The 22,241-nt window shown below is 39.4% G+C and overlaps 1 protein-coding gene across 1 annotated transcript in view; it reads left to right on the forward strand.

Moving 5' to 3' along the window:
- slit3 (slit homolog 3 (Drosophila)) overlaps positions 1–22,241 on the forward strand; it is a 162,489-nt gene that overhangs the window by 73,209 nt on the left and 67,039 nt on the right. The window contains exon 5 of the mRNA XM_026281176.1: positions 17,656–17,727. Coding sequence (XP_026136961.1) covers positions 17,656–17,727 — 72 coding nt within the window. The remainder of the gene's footprint in view (positions 1–17,655; positions 17,728–22,241) is intronic.

Consider the following 22,241-nt stretch of genomic DNA (forward strand, 5'->3'; position numbering starts at 1 on the left):
AGCTCAAACAAGAGAATGTGTCTTTTCCTATGCTTACCTCACAGATTTATTAGCCAGCTAGCCTGTAATTTCCTATAAATATGTCCAGTCTTCTGAGGGAAAAACAAGTTATTTTGGACTATTATGATTTGTGTATGTCCTAATGGTTAGCATTGATGTTTGGGCAGGCTTATGCATTAGTGTTTGTCTCCAGCATCAAGAAAACGATCTCTCCCATTGACCACATCAATGAACCACCGCAGCGCATAATCCCTTCATACATCTTGCGCGTTTCATTATCATTTCAAAGGTGTTTGAAAAATTACGCCTCCGGCCCAATCCTGCCGCCAAGTGGGTGCGGAGTTAAATGATCCGGCGACCTCAATTACCGCAGAGTTAAGCAGCTGATATTGTAATTATTGGCTGCCAAACAAAATCCCACATGCACTCATGCGCAGGTTGGCTCGGCAGCAATACGGCATCAACCGGGAGGGCAGAGAGCAAACCTGGAGAGTTTATTTATATCATCAGTCCAATTACTCCCTGTGAATCAGACCTTAGTGCAGCCATAAAAGCAAAACAAAAACCGTATTTATACATGCGAATTAAAAATGACAACCGAAAAGAACTCGAAAGGAAAATGAGACGCTCTATAAAAATTATATCAAACTAGGTTTTTGTTCTTTTATTTATAAGCATCAGCTGCTTGGATTTACTAAACTGAATGGCTTGAACACATGAGTATTTGAAATTAAAAACAGACTCGTATGTCTCTTGGTGAAGCACTGGGATCCTTTAGGAGACGATCTAAAAGAGGATCTCAAGGTCTCGGTGTCTGTTTCGAATCTGCCACAGTTAACTTGCTTGAAAGTGTTTTTAACAAATTTTGTGGTGGGAGAGCACTACAAAGACAAAAGCAACCAGAACGCCATTGCCTGACTAAAGCAAACTTCCTGATTTTGTTTCTGGTTGTGAGAGTGTCACATCCAGAGTTGATGTTCTTGAAATGGCGCTATGGCGTGTCACTCTTCTGGGCTTTTTATTTGTATTTTTTTAATTGCTACATAATGCAGATGTTTACAAGATATTTTTAGGTAGGGGTAGGAATCATAAAGAAATTAACTATACTGGTTTGAAATCCTCTTAATGATCTTGGTTCCTCCTTCGTATTTTAGCACTTCTAAGGAAAATATTTTTTTGGAAAAGAAATGCAGCTGAATTGCCAAATGATTAGGTACATTTGCATAAATGCAATCCAGTAATTGGCCTTAACAACATATTCAATACAGTAATAATACTAAACAAACAAAAAAAGTGGTGACACACATCCTTCATTCTTTTTTTAATGAAATGCCAAGTAACTTATCATAGCCCCAAAGAGTTGCGTAAGTGCAAACCAGACAATGGGGTTTTATGCAAGCTCTTGTTTTTAATTGCATAACTTCACTGATGTGGCAATATGATTAAAAACTTTTCCCAGCGTTAACTGTTTGTTTTGTTGGTGGTCTTGATGAAAGTGTATGAAAATAGTGTTGTTTTTGAGGCTTGTAATTTAAGAACAGGAAGAACTTCCAGTGGATTGGTTTAATTGCATTCATCAGTCACACAGATCAAGGGGAAGGGACGGTTGACTCATATTAAGAGTTCATGTTTCGTCACAAGTAAATGGCTCCTCTCTTTATTTTGCATGAATACGGTAGCTATTGAGCAGCAGGGTTTGGGGGAATTGGTCAAGCGGTGAGAAATCCTCTTGGCTGAAATTGACATGAGCTTGCAGGGATGTGGTTAAGGGGGGGGACAGAGAGAAAGCCCCTCTCTTTTTCACTTTGGTCATCAGACATGGGTACGCTCTGGTTTCTGCCTGTCTGTCATTTCTCTAAGTGCAAACAGATCCCTGTTTGGCTTCCAAAACAGAACGAGACAGCAATACTGATTCCAGGGACTCTGCAAGGGTCCTCTCTTCAGCGATTAGTCGTCTCAGATTGAATTGGGGGTGTGTGGGCAGTTGTACGTGTGTGAGGTTTGGACTTCTGGGAGATTTGTCTTGGATGAAATTTAAATGAAATGAGGCATTTTAATGACTTTGTTTGCAAAACTCTGCAAAGCCATTTGGCATAGGGCACCAGACCCTGGAAGCAGTACTGAGGAGACTTGTCCCAACATCTACACGCACCAAAATCACTGTTCTTGTACGCTACAGAAAACTTGTACGTCTTAGGAACTGGCTTGTGATCATACTCAATGTGGCACATACTGTATGTAAGTTAATGCTTTTGTAGAGAGAGCAGATTTGTTATTATGTACTCAGCCAAACTTTTTTGGCTCTTTCGTCATTGTCATTGACTGTAGTAGTAGAGAAAAGACAGGAAGCGATGATGAGAAGTGGTGGGAATGTGATCAAGAGCTCACGTTGCCTTCATGAGCACCACAGCTCGGTGTTTCGGAGCCTGTGAGCCATTTGGTGACACATATAATTGGGAAATTTAAATTCAGACACATGCAGAAAGGAATGATTATAGCAGTTGTGTCAGGGAAAGGTTGTTAACCTCGTGGGTTACTAGTCTGATGTAGCAGGGCAGTTTATGGATGGCCAGGTGGGGCCCTGGAGGTCTTCAGCTGGAAGAGAAAGACTGTGACCTGTGGAAACAGCAGGAGGGTGAATGCTGGAGTCGTGATCATGGATAAACTTGACTTTTGACTTTAGCCACCAAGAGTGCTGAGAGCAAGTCTAATTTTTCCTGCTGCTGCATTACCAAAGTCTGCCCAAAGTGCTCAGAATTTAACATTTTATTTTGTTTATATTGTGTAAAATAACCCATTTTGGTTAATTGGGTTGGTGTTTTTTTTTTTTTTTTAGTGGTGTTTTTACATTTGGTCTCTTATAAATTTGACTCATATGATGCTACGTGACAATTTCTTAAAGTGAACTGTAAGTTTGGGTCAATCAGACTGTCTTTTGTTTATTTTATTGTTTTGTTTTGTATACAAAACATATATAATATATCTTCCCTTATATACTTTAAAGTAAGGCTTAGAGATTACTTAAAAATATGACCCAACATTGTTAGGGGAAAAATAAAAATAGAATGAATATTAAAATCAAAATGAAAATAACAATTAAAATGAATATAAATAAAATAATTATTTTTAATACATTTATTTATAGTTTTTTTTCTGTATTTTCTATTGTTTTTATTTTTATTTTTATTATATAGACAGTATTTTTCTCACTTTTTTGTTTTCTTCTTTTTAGTCATGATAACAACCTTTTAAATTTAACAGTCATTGCACAAACACTTCTCAATAAACCTGGTCTTTGATCTCACGCTTGTGTTTCCCTGAATAAAAACACAAGCAGATGCCGTTCACCCTAATGCACACACACACGCACACACACACACGCTCACGTATTCCCTCTGCCCTTTCATTATGCACACACACAAACGCTCCTCCCACCTCTGTCATTATTTATCCACACACAAACACCATATTCCCCTCAGGTTTTTTATTCAAATACAATAGCGGCCTTCTGCAGCTTGATGCAGGTGAGCAAGTCTGTTCCCTCAAAGCTCGCAGATCAATTCCCTGAGCAGTGTAATCACAGGCCCTTTCTCCCACCTCTGTACATGTCTGGCCCTGAAGCTATGATTAACTTAATTCCCATATTTGCTCTCACCGTGAGAAAGCTTATATTAAAGCTCACGCTTGTAGTGGTCAAAGCACAGAAGCAGCCACAGCAAGACCAGATGGAACGGCTATAAAATGCAGTCCGAGGAGGGCTGTGTGAACATGGTGGCTTGAGGGACACTTGTTGTAGCGTTCCTGCGGTCTGTCTCGGAAAGCAGAATATGAAGGAGCTAATGGGGTCTAAGGAAGGTGGAAATGTGGCTTGAGGGGCTGCAGCCGGCGTGCGGGGCCCTGATTTATGATCCAGCACGAAAAATGCTCAGTAATGCCACGCCACAGCTGAACTCAATTTCAGCCTGGGCTCGGGTGTTAACAAGGGTAGACAAGCTATTTAGCAGAGGTTTAACACCACCACGGGCTGTTGTTCTTACAGTGATCTGCATAGGCCATTTCAGAGTATCCCAGCGCACCTGGTCGAGATTGTCACGGGGCGCGTAAGTTTGAACGGGGGCAAAGTGTTAAAGTCATCGACTCAAAACGAATCGCTTCGACTTCCTTCTTAACCCTAAACCCCCCCCAGCCAGGCCATGTGTAGGCCCTCGGGGGAACCATATCTTTAGCTCTGGAAGGGATGCTGATGTTTATTTAAATACAGCCTCATCAGTGGGCCTTAATAAATCAGACTGCCTTCATGATGTCATAATCAGTGAGATCATTCTCTATAGAGGTGAAATTCACCATCTATGGAACATTCCACAGGGGTGCTTGACTTACGCCCCTTGGGAGCCACACACACTGATCAAACTGGATAATGGGGAAAAATAAACCACTGCAGTCAGATGTCATACTAACCAGCCGCCGTGGATGGAAGGGCACACGCTGTGTGGCAAGGCCGTTTTTGGCTGCACATGACCTCATTGTGCCAACGTATTCCCAGTAGGCACAACAAAGCGTCCTTAGCTTCGTGATTAGTTTATAGTCCAACGATTTCCACTTTCACATTTAAGCACGAAACAAAGAGTTTTCATCGGTTGTTTTTCAGCTTTAAATGACCATTTATTTTTCTCTGAATGATTAGAGCTCAATTTCTTGCTCATCAGGACTGTAATGGAAGGAGGACGAGAGGAACTGGGCTGAAGCTCAAGATTCACAAGGGAAATAATCATTGCACGGCTTCATATTTGATCAGCGCTAAAGGGCCCAAGGTTTCATGTGTAATTTCTTACGGTTTATACATTTAGCAGCTGGAAGGCTCATGGGTAGGATCTAACCATCCTTTAGACTTCACATTCTTGGCTCGCAGAGCGACAGAAACCAAAGCCCGCTGGTTATTGTTGGAATGTGTAGCACTGAAAAGCGATAGCGATGGCCTTTGAGTGACACCTAGAAAACAAATAATTACCAATGAGCGACGGATGATAGCATATCTCCAGGACTGGAGAGACAAGAGCTAACAACCGGTAAAAGAGGAAGCCAGGCTGGCAGCACAGGAAACGTTGTGTTTATGTAGAAGGTGTTTTAGCTAAATTAGGGGGTAGTCTTCAGGATAGCAGTTACAGAACAGGGAATGTGGGCAGCACAGTAATTGTCATTGACACTATACCCTCAAAGATACACTTGTGTGTGTTATCTACCCATCAAAGGTGTATTTTAGTACATATTAGATACTAATGTGAACACTTCAGGGGTTCAAAGTGTGAAGGGAAGGCCCCAGTAAAACCTTTGTTGTACATTTGTTCCATATGTGAGTCTTGAACTTAAACTGCGATTTATACATCATCTAAAAAGGACAATATTTGGCAGAGGTTTACAACTATTTTAAAACCTGGTGTCTGAGGTTGCAAAAAAGAGTTGTCCAAATGAAGTCCTTAGCAATAAATATTACTAACCAAAAATGAATTTTTGATACATTTACGATAGGAAATATACAAAATATCTTCATGGAACATGATCTTTACTTAATATCCTAATGATTTTTAGCATAAAAGAAAAATCCCATACAATGCATTTGTGGATATTGTTACAAATATCCCATGCAATTTAAAACTGGATTTGTGGTCCTGGGTCACATATGTTAACCAAACTGCTGCTTTTCTAACTGTGTGGTTATTTTTGACAGAATATTTACATTTAGTCATTCACTAGGTGCTTTTATCCAAAGGGACTTACAAATGAGGACAATAGAAGCAATCAAAACCAACAAAAGAGCAATGATATGTAAATGCCAAGACAAGTCTCGTTTAGTCTAACGCAGTACACATAGTAAATGAAAAAAAAATGAAAAAAAAATAAAAGAGAACGCTGAAGTTAAAGGGTCTTTTTTTAATAAATAAAAAGAAAACAAGTTTTTTTGCCTTTTTTTTACTTTTTATATTATTGTTTTTTTATTCCAAGTGTTAGAGGGAAGTTTTTTTTTTTTTTATATATATCAAAGAAAGAAAAATAATTGAGAGTGCTAGTTAAAAACCAGGCTTTGGGGAAGAAAATATAAATAAAACCATACTCTACATTTTCTACATCATTTTGTTTTATTCATGTTTTAGTACACATTTATAATTTAAATGTACACTAAATAATTTAAGTTTACTTTTTTATTTTTATTTTAACTTTTAGGTGTTTTTTAATGGATTAATGGAATTTTTCTATTTTATTCATTTATTTATTTGAAAATATTGTTAATTTGAATTTTTTTATACATTTTTAATATTGTCATTTTTTATATATAAAATGTGTATATACTTGTCATAGTCATAGATAGTCAGTGGCAGGGAGTGAGTACCATGTCTAAAGGTGAATTCGATGGGGGTGAGCGAGGTGGCATCGGGACATGGTAGAGCTACAAAAAGGCCGTCCGGCATGTGCAGTGTGGCTGATTTGATTAGGAAGCCAGATAAACAGAGTTTCGACACTAATCTCAGGAAGCAGTTTACACACAGCGGCCGGCGACTGAGGCAGCTCACCGTCTCCATGATGACAACGCTATTGACAAAACCCATTTCTGTCACCCATTCCCTCAATGTGCATTTGTCCTGCTGTGAATCAAATGAGAGTTCTTCCAGTGGTGCACGGTCATCTCGGGTTGGTTCTTTTATGAAATGCCTGTGTCTTATAATGGCCCGTGGCGTCTCACATGGGCAGCCCGTGCTAAAGACACCAGGTGGGCAGCAGTCTGCTCACCCCTGCTGGCTTCTTGTTTTTAGTGGCCGATAGTGAACAGAGTGCTGGGTCTTTGTTTATTGGCAAATTGGTGGGAAAATGAGAGGGAACGCTTTATGCTCATCGTCCACTGCCAGGGCAAATGAAGCATAGACAGTTGAGCAACAGAATGTAAATACTGTATAAAACTACAGCTCCCTTTGAACTGCAGCATCTGCATAATTGTCCTTTAGTTGATTTCATGTCAGTTTGGTCGCTTCCCATGCAGACATTTCTATTTAGAAAATAGTTTTCTTTTGTTTGTTACATATTTAAAAAAAAAATGCTATAGGGAAGCACATATATCACTTGGTTATTGACATACAGCATGGTTGATTACTAGTATTATTTTTTTTTACTTCTTATCAGAATTGATCAACATTGGGCATTTAATCATTCATGCTTGTTTTCTCTCTTGACCTTTGCCATCTTCTTCTGAAAGTTAATATATTAAAATGCTAACAATTTAATAACACAGTTAAATGTAATCTTTACCAAATCTCAAAATAAATATCAATTTTCAAAATGTGTGCTCTAATTTTGTGATAAGCGTTTAGAAATGCATTATAATTTTAGTGTTACACGACATAGTATTGAATTTTACTGTCCGGTATTGTCACACTTGATTTTAACTGTGACTTTTGCCTCAAACTCCTAATGTGCTCCTTATAAATCATTAATAAGGTAGTTGTTACGTTTAGTAGAATTAAAGGAACTAAAATATAGTCATGCAGAATAAGGTATTAATGTTTGGTTTATAAGGACTAATAAACAGCCAATATGCTGCTAATATGCATGCTTATAAGCAACTAGTAAGATTTGGTCCTTAAAGTGTCACATCAGTTATTTATTGTTTATTTACCATAACATTAAAATAATTACCGACCTATTAGTATCAGACATTATTTTAATGATTGCATCAGTATTTTTTCCCGTCTGCAGCAGCCACTGCTGCATATCCTGGTTTTTCCCAGCTTCTGTGGTTAGGAAAACAGTCCCAGTGTCTCTCCCTGCAGATACTTACTGCCACAGTCTGGATGAACCTTCAGTGTGTTAATGTGGTCACGTCTGAGCTTGTGGGTAAAGGTGGAGGCTTCCAAGGCACCATACAGCCTCCTACATCTCTCCATCAGAGATTAATTTATTGATTGGTCAGTTCAATGGTGGAGAGAAGCCTGGGGGCTCCATCTTGTGGTCAGGGATGCATCTGCATCTTTCTCTCTCTCTCTCTCTCTCTTTCTCTCTCTCTCTGTCTATCTTCACTAGCCTTCCATGTTCTCTGTCTTTTATTGTTCTCACACACATTCTTATGTTACCGTAAATGAGCCGCAGAGTAATAATTTACAGATATATTCAAAGATACTCAGAGATCAAGACAAATGTAATTATGATTTGTAAAACTAAACCTTTAAGAAAGAAGAAAACTGGAAATGGTTTAACATTAAGCATGTTAATTAAGCACGTAAGTCATGATCTGGTTCTTTTCACCCACTTTGCTGATTATTCATATACGGAAACATTTGTTTATTTATGCTTATCTGCTGGGTGGCCATTGTTGGAAAGCAGTACACCATTCTTTAACATGTTAAAAGAAACGTGTGCTGATTGGGGCCCCGTGGGGCCCCGGCTTCATGTTCTAACCTCCAAGTTGTTCTCTCTTCCTCTCTATGGATGCAATTACACTTTTCTCAGGTTGGGTTACATGTTAATTAGTGTGCTAAGTTGACCTTCTCAGACTCGTATGTTGAGTAATTACAGAGCATGAAAACCTATTTTGACAATGTTGCTCTGCTTTTTTCCCTCACAGATCTGTGTCCAGATTTCTGTGAAACATGGAGGTTTTTGCATGGCGCCCACGGTCTCATGCTTGCCCTCGTAACCTCTCAGAAATATTCCACCCTTTTCCACTTCCACGGTTCCCATTATTAGATTTAGAATAAAACCTCCTGGGCCCAGTAGACTTAACAGCCCCCATTTATACCACATAATCATTCAGTCCAGCCTGCAGCTACAATTGGCCAGGCACATGATTTGTGATGTTGTGTTACTGCGTATGCGTATCCTGTGCATTTCTCTAATTGAATACTGCTGAATGTCATCCCTCGGTATATACTGACGCAGCCCTCAGTATGTCACAGGTGTGAGGTCACGCCTCTTGATCGAACGCTCCAGGCCCACCAATCAGCTGTAGGAATTACACTGCGACGAGGTCTTGCATTCATCATCGGTCTTTGCAGACAATGCGGAGGATGGCAGGTTGAGCTTGGCCAGATATGGCCGACTAAACCAGTTTTGCCTCAAATTCAATTAGCTGGACATTAGCCCTTTACCCACTCTAACTGGATTACTCTCATTTTAAAGAGCTCAGGCTTATTAGCTTGCCGAAAGCCAGCAGCCACCCCTGCTATCTGTTCGGCTTCCGACCTAACGCATTCAGGAAAGCTGACAAGCAAATCTGATCTGATTCCTTTGTTTTCGGGGGGGGAGGGGCTTAAGGATTAGAGTTTGGATATTTGTTTGTTGTCCTGTGTGGTTCTTGTTGTCTTTATAGAATACTGTCTTGCTTGATATATACTTTTGTTCTAAGCATTTGTACCTGAATGGATGAACAGACAGATGAAGATTTGGATGGATGGATGGATGGATGGATGGATGGATGGATGGATGGAAAGATAGATGGAGAGATGGATGGATGGAGAGTTGGACTAGATGAGTGGATGGGTGAAAACAGACAGAATGATACAAACAGATAGAATAGAGAAATAGAACATAATAGAGTGATACAGATAATTAGCAGGATGGATGGATGGATGAAGTGATGATGATAGAGAGATACATAGATGGAGAAATAGACAGGTAAATGGCAGGATGGATGGACTGATGGATAGATTAAGAGACAGATGGTAGATGGATGATGGATAAATGAGAGAGAAATTATAGTTAGATGGGTGAGTGGACGGATGGACTGGATGAACAGATGGAGGATGGATGATGAATAGATGTAGCATGGAGAGATGGATGTATACATGAACACAAGAGAGAGATAAACAGTTCTATAGCAGGATGGATAGATCAATGGACGATGGATAGAGAAATAGACAAGTAAATGGATGGATGATGGATTGATGCATGAACAGATGGATATTGTATGGAGAGATTATGGATGAAAAGATCAATAGAAAGATAGACAGATAGATGTCAGGATGGATTGGATGCAGGGAGGAATGAAATGGTGGATGACAGGTGGATGGAAGATGGAGAGATAGATGGGTAGATTAATAGATGGATGAACAGATGAATGATGGATTGATGTATCAAGAGATAGACTAGTAGATAAATTGATGAATGGAAGGATGGAAAGATGGATGGATGGATGGATGGATGGATGGAGAGATAGATGAGTAGGTAAATGGCTGGATGGATGGATGGATGGATGAAGAGATAGATGGATGGATGGATGGATGGAGAGATAGATGAGTAGGTAAATGGCTGGATGGCTGGATGGATGGATGAAGAGATAGACGTGTAGATAAAAGGATGGATGGATGGATAAAGAGATAAATGGATACACAGATGGATGGATGATGGAGAGATAGATGAGTAGATAAATAGATGGATGGCAGATGGATGATGATGGATGAATGAAGGGAGACAAGATTGATAGAAACACACACAATGTGTTCTGTGCTCTCCTGTATTTATAAAGACACAAACACACACATCCTTTCTCTCGATGCCCCTTACTGCCACCAATTCACCTGCACCTCTGGCTCTGGACTTAACTGGTCAGCATGGCTCCTGGTCTTCATGGCAGCTGTGACCTGCCGCAAGATGGATGGAAACTTCTGCCACCAAACCCCCAGAACCTCACCCACCCCCAGCCAATCTCCCAGGTTTATTTATGAGTGCCAGGAGGCCCCTCTGCGTGGACAGAGCGCGTCTCAGCTGTTGCCTCCAACCCACTCATTTTAAAAGCTCTTAAATCCTATTGTCTGATTAGCAGCCTCATCCTCTCTTCAACATCTCCCCTCGTTTCGGACTGCTTTGCTCTCGAGTTTGTGAGGACCAGGAAAAGGTCATTGCATGTCTTTCTGTGTCCCTAAGCCATCCCATCTCGAAATCATACATGCACTCTCCTCGTCTCTTATAACTGATGTTTTATTGCGACTATAAATGATCCTAAAAGCTTTGTCGTACGTCTCGGTCCCGTTCCAAGGCAAGACGATGCAGGAGAAAGAAAATTAAACCAAATGGCACACGAAGAATAAAAGTGAATTAACCAATAACAAATCACCCGCTGCGCCCAGCCTCTCCACTTTTTTTCTTCACAAACTCATCTAAATTTGTTCGACATCTTTTGGGCTGGGAGCCAAAAAGGCTTTTAGAGCCATAAAGTGTATGGATCAGAATAAATCACATTAAGCTATCCAATTTAATTAAAGCATTGACCAAACATAATAGATACTAACGCAGGGGGGGGAAACCTTTTCTATTTATAATATCCATACACAGACTCTTTTTTGGAGGCAGCGGAGGAATGTAGAAGCTTTAGCAGAAAGCTTTAGACACCCAAGGGAGCGTTTGAGCTCATTTACTTTGATTTAGAAGCTGCCTCCACCTCCCTCCATAGTGACTTCGACCCTCACCTCCTCCCTTGCCATCAGAAGGGGAAAAAAGCAAGTTAGGACGGCCTAATGAAGTGAACGCTGTACCGGTTCAGCTTGCGTCAGCTCTTGGGATGATCAATAGTGAAATATTTTTATTCATAAAGCGCTGAGTTAATTAAATCAAGGAGTCTTTGGGCTAGATGTTAGACACTAAGCAAGGGCAGTTAAACGACTGCAGCAGAATACAAAGCTGATCAATGAACAAAGACTCTACATCTATCCTTCTGTCTTTGTCTTTCATTTCATTTCCATACTCACTTCCTTTAGTGGCATCCTGGTGTTCACTAACTTTTTAAAGAGTTTAAAGAGACTCACTCGATGGCTTTCAGATCAGTCAGTCTTACTCTGTGTTTAACTGTCTTGTTGGTGCACATCAAGACGTTTATGAAAAATCCTAATAGACAATTATTTCCCATAATGTTGTAGATGCTATTTATTCCACCTTATACAACTTACATTAAAATACTTACTTTGATGATCCCATCTTATTTATTTTATTTTATTGAGTGTTATGCCAAGTAGTTTTTTTTTCCGCAGTGTAAACTACTCTTCAAAAGTTTTGTGTCAGTAAGATTTATAGGTAACACTTTATAATATGGTTCCATTAGTTAATGTTAGTTAACTACTTTAGTTAACATAAACTAAGCAAGAACAGTCCTTATGCATCATTTATTAATCTTAGTTCATGTAAATTTCAACATTTACTAATGCATTACTCAAATCAAAAGTTGTGCTTGTTAACATTAGTTAATGCACTGTGAATTACCATGAACTAACAATGAATAACTGTATTTTCATTAACTAGCATTAACTAATGGAACCTTATTCTAAAGTGTTAACGATTTCTATTACTTTTATTCATCAAGGACGCATTTGATTGATCAAAAGTGACAGTAAAGACATTTATGATGTTATAAAAGATTTCAGTTTCAAATAAATGTTGTTCTTTTAATCTTTCTATGCATCAAAGAATCCTGAAAATAAAAAATGTTAAGCAGCACAACTGTTTCGACAATGATAGTAATAACTGGATCTTGAGCATCAAATTAACTTAAATTTATATCGCAAGACTACATCAGTAATATTGTGATGGTTTTAAAGTGAATCTGAAGGGTGATCTTAGTAATTCATCATAATATCATATTGTAGATTTCTAACACAGACGCAGAATGAGACGGGAGAGATATAGAGCGAGCGGCCTGGAAAGCTCCAATGGAAAGCTCCTATACTCAGTGTAATTAAGAGCTACTGTCATCCTAAAGGCCAATTACACTATACAGTCCTTCAGGGCCAGAAATCCATAGTGTTTTAATTTCCCTCCATTTTTAAAAGTGGCCATAAAGCAGAGCGCAGACTCCAGCCATCAGCGGGAGAGAGATCGAGAGGGCCGCCCATCACGACCATAACTGGTGAAGAGTGAAATATGATGCTGCAACGCGGTCACTATTTATTATGCACATTTCTATATGTCTTTATCAAATAAGTGTTACGTCAATTGCCGTTCCGGTGGAAAAAGGCAGAGGAAGGAGGAAGAATGCATGCTTTACAGTACTTGCAGCTCATCATGTGAAACTGCCGATTAAATGGATGCGGACTTGAAGACGTCTCGGGTCTCTTAAAACAAAATGCTTATGGAGCGCCCCAGGGGGTCTGCTGCTTTCTTTGTTTTCGCACTTTGACTATAATGAAAGAAATCAGAAATGTGCATCTCATAACCAATGTCTTTACCTGTCAGCTCAGGGAGTCACAGTTACGGCCATGACACCCAGATGAAAAACAAATATGCCTCCAGACTCAGAATCCTCAAGCCAAAGGGTGTTTTGTATTACTCTCCTTTGTTTTTAGGGCTGGTTTTACTTCAGAACAGTCACCCTCCGTGCTTAACAGCCATTTTGCCCCTAACACACATTTAACTGGTCATCCCCGAAGCAGTCGAGTCAGATGTGATATGAAAGCATCACGGTTGGCCCCAGTTATGAGTGCTTACTAAATGAATAATGTAATGTAATATGTCTGGCGAGAGTAGCTGGAGGGTCTTCACCTGATCAAGTGCGTACGCTTAGACGTGTTCGACCCATCTGTGCGCGATCGTACCAGCGCGTCCGGGGTCGATCTGTCGGCACTGGCAAGCTTTAACAGAAGTGTACAGGAACCCACTGACAGGCATCAGGGTCTCTGCGAGAATCTCAGACTCTAGATTCAGTTCGGCATGCAGATAACAGTCCTGCCAAGAGCAAGAGTGAATGCAAGACAGCGCTTGACAGAAACTGAGAGAGGCACGGGCACGGTGGGAGACGTATCAACGGTCCGGTCACCCAGCTGGGCTGCGGTTTGTGCTCGATAGGCTAGATGGAAGGAGACAGATGTCTGTTTTGACTTATTTTTAAATATATGAAAGAAATAAGGAAGGAATAGCTCATGTGCTCGGATCCGTGCATCATGAGACTTATTGGAATTAGACTTGTGTGATATACTGTATCAACAAGCAGTCCAATCCAGACGGGGATAAGATTTCTCAGAGGGCTGAGTTAGCCCAAACATAGTACTCTGTAATTTATAGAGGTTTCAAGAAGGGGAAAGAATGGCATGTTTGATTTTAGGAAAGATTAACATTAACAAAGTGGTGTGAAACACAATTTACTCGACCTCCTCTGGGAAAACCAGTCCTGGCCGACGGTGGATCTCATGTGTGAGAAGGAGATTTGTGCATACAATCTTAATGCAAATGCATGTCATGTTGTCACATTTTTCACTTTTTTACTTATTGCAAACACTTTCGTTCAAATGTTGAAGTAATTCAACTTTTATTCAGCAAGGACAAATTGAATTGATCAATAGTAAAAGTAACAACATTTAGAATGTCGAGAGAATTGAATTTCAAATTAATGCCTTTCTTGTGAACCTTCTATTCATCGGTGAATCCTGAAAAAAGTATCATGGTTTCCAAAAAAATAAAAATAAAACAATAAAAACATTAAGCAACAATGAAAATAAGAAATAAGACATTTTTCTATTAAATCATCATATTAGAATGATTTCAGAAGGATCATGTGACACTGGCTGGTGAAAATTCAGTTTTGCATCACTACATTCTCAAATATATAATTTTATATTGTTCTTTTTAATTGTATTTAATGAGAAATAAAATGCAGCAAAACTATATTAAAATCATACTGTACCCAAACTTTTGATCTATAATAATATAATATATAGTGTGATATATTAATCACAATCAGCATTCCATTTTTCAGTGGAGAGATAAGAGTGACATTCGTAAAGCGTGATAAGAAAGAGAATTGACCGACATTCCCTCGATGCATTTTACTGCGTTTGTAAGGCAGCCGTGTATTGATATTCCTCAAGCATTCTGCTTCGGACCTTACATATGATGCTGTTTGGAAAATGAATGGACGGACTCTGCTTAGGATTTGTTCTTTACCACTAACCCCACGTAGTGAACGTTTGCTCTTAATTCAGCCAACCCCACTTTCAAATGAAACTCCTTAAGCAATCGTTAAAGATTCACGTCTGAAAATCTCCCATTGATTTATATTGACAAAATATTGCGCTTTTGAAATGTGACAGGTGTGCATATTGAACTATTAGAGGTTTCACTTCCTTGCATATGTTTAACTGTTTATCGTTGTGTGCATTCGATCAGAAACAAGATGTTTGTTGAGTGGCATGACAACAGCATTTCACGAAGTATATAGTGTTTCACTTTGCCTGACCTTTGTGTGTGTGAGAGTCCGTGCGTGTGTGTAAGGATACAGTAGGTCCTCCTTGCAGCTCGACTCTTATATCCTTGCGTGTTGCTGAGCGTTTATCTGTAATATGTTTTGGCGTTGCCAGGTTGTCTGGACATGGGAGCCGTAATGGAATCAAAGGGAGATTTATGGCAGGCATCCTGACAGTCAGAGAGAACAGGGCCAAAGCCAAATGAAATTAATGAAATTTGCAAGCAGATTGCTAGAGGAGGGGGACCGGTGCAGCTCTCGTCCTTCAACAAACACTGTTTGGTGTATGTCTGCTTTGAATCTGTATTCACCTTAAAGCATTCATTTCAGCATTTGTTAAGACGCCAAATTTGATGGTTACGATAGCAGTGCATACCAGGATTGATATAATTTTATTATTTCAGTAAAAGTCAGTTTATTCCTTCAAAATGACTAAAAAACAAACAATATATATATAATTTAGATATGTAGATATGTTTCTTTAAAAAGATATATTCCTGTTTGTCAACAGAGTATATATATATATATATATATATATATATAAATCTGAAATCTGATTTGAAAAATAGACTTCATTCAGGTTATATACTCTAAAAAATATTCCTTTGTAATTTAGCTTCTTACATGTGTGTGTATATATATATATATATATATAAAACAAGACAAAATATTAAGAAAATCATTTTTACAGTGTATGCAGAGAATAGCATTTTCTGCAGTTGACTAATTGTCTTGTGTTTTAAAGATTTTTTGGAGAGAGCTTGTATTCATTCTGAAGTCCCACAGTTTATTTCATTATCCATGTGTAATTAATATATCGTCAAAGCGGATGAAATATGTACATCGCTTCATCTTTCCTGCCAGTATAATTCTCACATCTCATAAACTTCTATTGTCTCTTTATAGTTTCAAGTAATTCCTCATTAGAAATCATCTCATTCAACCCAAATCCCAAGGGACTGTTTTTTTTTCTTCTTTCTTCTTCTTCTTCTGGCATGGAGTTTCTCTCTGTCGCTTCTCGGCGAGAGCACCACTGAGACTTATTGTGTTTCATAAGTGCCGTTATTTGGCTGGGACAATTTGCCTTTTTGTTGAAATAATGAAAAAGGTTCCACTGAGTAAACAAAGCAATAAAACATTTATTAGCAGTGGAAGTGCTGTAAAGCACTATGCTGCGCTCGCAGCTCGCCGAGGTCGTACGAGGCTGGTGCTTCCCCATTCATGAAGAATTAAAAAGCCAAAGTGAAGAGAAGTCGCCTCTATGCTCCACACTATCTCTGTTTCACGTTTAGACCATCAGAGAGGTAGTGCTGATATACATTCGCTCTTGTGTGATGATGGTATAAACAGCAGCCCTATTTTTCCACTCTGTGACATATGATCATAGGATGTTATGAGTTTTACTCGCAGTATGTTTGCCCTCCTGCATAGTTCAACTTGAAGGATACACAAAGGAAACACAATGTTCACATCAAGTCAGCCAAGAGCGCTGTAAAGAAAAAAAAGCAATGCAGGATTGTGGAACATGTCAAAAACCATCAGGAACATTTCGATGACATACCATAGCCTCTTATAGCAAAGCATAACATAGTTATTAAGATTTTTGCCATAATAAAACTTGATTGGTTCGAGGAGGGAAAAGAAACAAACGTATCCAGTTCTAGCGGGGGGCTGAAGGAGGGGGAGCCCAATAACTATAGTTTTTAATGCTCCTAAGAGGAAATTGCTGGCAGTCCTGTGCATGATACATCATTACGTCCCACGCACGAGCTCTGGCAGGATTCCTCGCCGCAGCTGGATCCATGCCTGATTGTTTATCAGTGAAATTGGTTGTAGCAAGGTCAGGTGGGTGAACCCACGTGGTGGTCTGTTCGTGTTATGTGTAGCAGGCATGACTCCAAAACAGACGCTTTGATTAGCTGGGCTGATACTCCATATCTCATTTGTTTCCTTCTCGGCCCGTAATTGCACTCTGGTTTTCAAATTATGTTTTGCCAGCGTGCGTCTACAAACAAACAAGCTTAATAAAGTTAAGCACAACCATTGTGACATGTCAAAAATCATTTGGCTCATTAAAAATGCCAGGCATTCATTTTGATGCAGAGCCGCTTTTGTCTGTTTTCTTTCTCGGGTTACTCAAAGTGCATATGATTGCTTCATTTTCTCCAGGATTGTGGGACGTACAGCTATAAGACCTTTCATTACAAAGTACTGCTTTAGAAATGTTTTTCATTAGACGCACACACAGAGCGAGTGATAAAAGGCCAGGCGAATAAAGGAGGATGTGACATTTATGGTCAGTAGAACAATTTGGTCTCAGACTTCAAAGTTCCAGCGAACCATCCATCTTCCTCAAGACGCGAAATGTGAAGTGGCTTCAAACAAATCCTAATATCTCTCTCTTTCTCTTTCTCTTTCTCTTTCTCATCTCTCTCTCTCTCTCTCTCCAGGGACCTGAGCGAGAATCAGATTCAGGCTGTTCCTCGTAAGGCTTTCCGAGGGATCACCGCCGTCAAGAACCTGTAAGTGTTCCTCCCTCGTCTCTTCACTAGCATTGTTGATTCGTTTGCATGAGTCCAAAAAAGCCTTCGGTAAACTGTACTTTCCCCTGAAGTAGCGAGGCATTGTGTGGTACTCCGTCAATCCACAAACGATACCATCGTCCACTGCATTTAACGAGTCTTGAGTCTTATTTCAAAGCCAGATAACTGAAATGAAAGATAATAATCACTCTGGCTGGAAGAAGAAAATGTTCAGAAGCAATGTGCTAGGTGGCCTACATGTATGCCCCTCGAATCATTTATCATAACAGTTAATAAGCTTAGCGCTGATGAAAATTCAATTAATCAGTATGGTTCAATAAGATGGATATCTTCAGGATATTGCAAGTGAGTAATGTTCCACAGCCATTTGCAATTACAGTAATGGTTTCTGATAAATCTCTGTAACAGTTTCAGAAGCCAGTCTCGCTGCTGTGGAGTATGGGAGAAGGGCTTCTTAATAGTGATTTTTAATGAATAAATATGATTTTTTTAAAGCATCAGCAAGGCCCTAATATGCCTGCGACAGTAAACATGGCCTTCAAAGAGGGCTGGATGATTTCAGCTATTAAATCTGCCCTCTAATGAACGAAGGACACCAAGTTGAGGTCATCATTAATGGAGCGCTTTGTTTGCAGTCAGAGATCGGTTATGGTTTGTGGCCGTAGCGTTCGTGTGTATTCCCAGGCCCGTGTGTGTGTGTGAAGTTCAGGGCAGTTTCAACACAGTATATGATACGGGCTTCAGTACAAAGAACGTTTTCAGATGAAGTCTTTCCCACCGTGGGCTGAGAACTGCAGGTCACGCCATGCTAGATATCTCTGAGAGGTATGGAATATAGTTGGCTATTGTTTGAAGACAAAGTCATGCTTTTCAGCCAAAAAGAAAGAAGAGGAAAGGGAAAAGTGTGAAGAGGTGGGAGAGTTTAAGAAGCCCAACTGTTTATAGCAGTAATGAGTGTTAAGCAAGTAGTCATTTAACAGATATTTTAATTCCAAGCAGTTTAAAGAATAAGTACTGTGCAACCGGATTTAACAGCACAATGGTGGTAGCTGAACTTTCAACCATTAACTTACAAGCCTACTGTCCATCCGCCATCTGTATCATTTACAGTGTATTCAGGGCAGGGTGGTCTTTTGGTTTGACTGTATTTTAGAATGACGCATGTGCATGAATGTTGACTAACACCCGCCCCGGTCAGATTGAGTTACTGTAACCCCTGACCCCTGTCAAATGAGTTCCAGCCTGCAGGAGGGTCATCATTCATCTGCACTGGTCAAGGTCTCTCCGCAAACACGTAACATGTTATGTAGAACAGCACTGCATATGCAGCCATGTGTGTTGTCAGATGACCTGATGGTAGTATGCTGATTGAAAAAATTTACACTGTAATATGATATTTTAAAATTAATTTATTTTTATATATATAATTACATTTTTATATAAAAAACGTTATTCATTGGTTCGTTTTGTGTTTGTTATTATTTAGTTGTTCAGTTTTAACTTAAAATAAATCAGAATGTCACAGTGGCAACTCAGCACTCATTATTATATATATATATATATATATATTTTTTTTTTTACCAAAACACTATATACTATACACACTATCCAATTAAATTTTAATGTCTAAATTTATTTGTAGCATGTAAGATGCCAATTTTATTTTATTTTTTAATTTACATTAACTTAGACAAAATAGAATAAAATTTATTTATTTATTTATTTATTTTGCCATTTTTTTGCCATTTATTGCTATCGGCCATAATGTTGGATTATAATGTTTTTCAGGATATTTATTGAAATTTGAGTGGTCAAAAATGCTATAGTTTGGTGCATGATACAATACTGTATGCACAGTATAAACAAAATAAATTTAGCACGTTATTAGTCCCATTTTATAGAAAATATTGTAATGCATTACTTTCAGATGTAACACTCCCAAACAGTTGCAAGCTTTCAAATCCCTTACACACATCCAGCATTTTTGTTCGGCATGTTTTCCCCTGACGTTCTCACAGTGAAGTCTGTGATGTTCGGCGGTGTTTGAGCACTCATCACATCACTGTCATGTGCACCGTCACACTCTGATGGATGAATGATAGGTACAGGTAGGCAACACTCAGGGCTTTTAGAGGAAAAAAGGGCTAACGAGGATTGAGGGAGAAGGATGGATTTGTACGTCAGCAGCGCTGCCTGTTTCTCTCCCACTGACCTGCCTCTGCACCGCGTGGCAAGGTGACTCTTGATTTAATTGCTGAAATCATCTAGCCATCGTTTTTTAACGGGAAGGAGTAGAAAAAAAGTACAGGCAGCGTTCCAGGAATGAATTGATTTTCTCATATGCTTTTCTACCGAAATGTCCTCTGTTTGAAAATGGCTGTGCACGCTTTGAGGGTACGTTGAATCTATGTTTCTCGCATCTCCACAGTTTTACAGGCTTCTGCATGCTGGAGCCAGCATCCGCCTTCAGCCAGCATCCTCCACCCTTTATACAGGGGCCATCTGGATAATATGGTCAAGATGGTTCCTCCAGCTAACGAGAGTCAATGTTGCACTCTATTAAACTAGACACAATATCTCTGTCTGCGTTTATGGCTTTAGCTGTGCCTTCCTACTGTTCACCAAACATTCTACGCCAGCCGTGTTAACCTCAAGAAGCATCGAGTATGGGTGATGTTGTAGATTCATCATGTGCACTGCAAGTCCGAAAGCATGCCTGATGAGCTCTTTATCAACCTGGCATGCTTGTGTCAGCAGGGTATGGATCACATTAGAACAGGTGCTGTACGGGCAGTGGATTTATGGGCTTACACATATTCGTTCTGTTGACATTTGTTATTCACGGTGGATGGAGAGGCAAAATGGTGTCGGCACATGCAGGGCACACAATACTACATCACCTGAAGGCTAGGTGTAATTAAGAGAGCAGCGTGTCCTGTGTGGTTACCCAGCGTCAGATACGTGGACACTTTGGTTTTTGTCCCCTTGTGGGAGGCTCTTATCTGGGTGCTAATAAAAGCCTTTCCACTTCATGCTCCTGTAGCCAGAATGTCACTCGGACTGAGCGTGGGTTTGAGTTATGGCCGAGAGGACGAGGTGCGGTAGCTGTCTGTTTTACAAGCTTCTGCGCCCTGCAGACGGGACTCTGCAGACGACAGATCTCTGCTTTTGATGTGCACTGCTGGTGCTGAAACACACACCTCACACTCCGGTGCAAGATGGTTTGTGAATGACACTGACGTCAAGATACCCAATCAAAAGATTTCCAGCTCTGGGAAACACTTTCTCAGGACACCCATCCACACGGAGAAGGAGCTTATCCCAATCCGATCTTTTTTTTCCTCGTCTCAAGAAATATCCGCGTCCACACGAAACCGAATAATGATGTAGTATACATGCCAAACCAGTATGTGGCGCTGTAATTCTGCCACAGAGATACACTAAAAACAGAGAAGAAGACTTGGACTATGCTCATAAACCTTGCGCGTGGTACACAAACGAACATGGAATAATAAATTTATTAATCAGTGTTAATGTTAGTTAATAAAAAGACAATCGTTCAGTGTTTGTTCATGTTTTTGTTGCTGTTACGTGACGTAGAGGTGTCTGACTAGGGGGGAGACGTGGGCTGATGACGTCATCGTTTCAGAAAATATACGGATTAGCCGTCCAGACGAAAAGCAAAGACGGCATTTTAAAATTTATCCACTTTGGGACCCGGTTTCAAAAAATAGCGGTTTCACCTTACGAAAACGCTGGATCTGTGTGGACGAAACGCCTATCCGATAAAATATTTGTGCGTATTCACAGAAACGCGTCTCCATGTGGACGGGGCCTGAGACTGCTCTTCTGATCAGTTGGGACAATATACTAGACAGAATGAGAAAATATGAGACCAGGCAAAAAAGAAACAATAATGAAACGGAAGACCAAACATATGAGACAAGATGAAATGAAACAATATGAGAAGAAGACACAATGAGATAACGAGGCCAGATGAATTGAGATAATATGAGACAATGTGAAACCAGATTAAAATAAATAATATGAGACCAGATAAAAATGAGACAATGAGTCCAGACCAAATGAAACGATACAAGACTAGATGAAATTAAATATGAGACCAGAGGAAATTGGACAATATGAGACCAGATGATTCAATATCAGACGAGACAAAATGAGATAATGAGGCCAGGTGAATTGAAATAATATGACAAGACTGGGAAAGAAAAGACAATATGCGCCTAGAAAAGAGGAAGAAAAAAGGAAAAGTATATATATATATATATATATATATATATATATATATATATATATATATATATATATATATATATATATATATAATAGAAGAGAAGTGACAAGATGAAAAGATAGAATAAAATGAAGACAAAATGGGACTGAAAGAAGAGGACGGGAGAAATGAAAATAACTGAGACAAGGATAGTAGATTAGAAAGATTAGATTAGGTGAGAAGAAATGACAAGAAAAGA

Source organism: Carassius auratus, chromosome 14 (assembly GCF_003368295.1).
Source record: "Carassius auratus strain Wakin chromosome 14, ASM336829v1, whole genome shotgun sequence".
Lineage (NCBI taxonomy): Eukaryota > Metazoa > Chordata > Actinopteri > Cypriniformes > Cyprinidae > Carassius > Carassius auratus.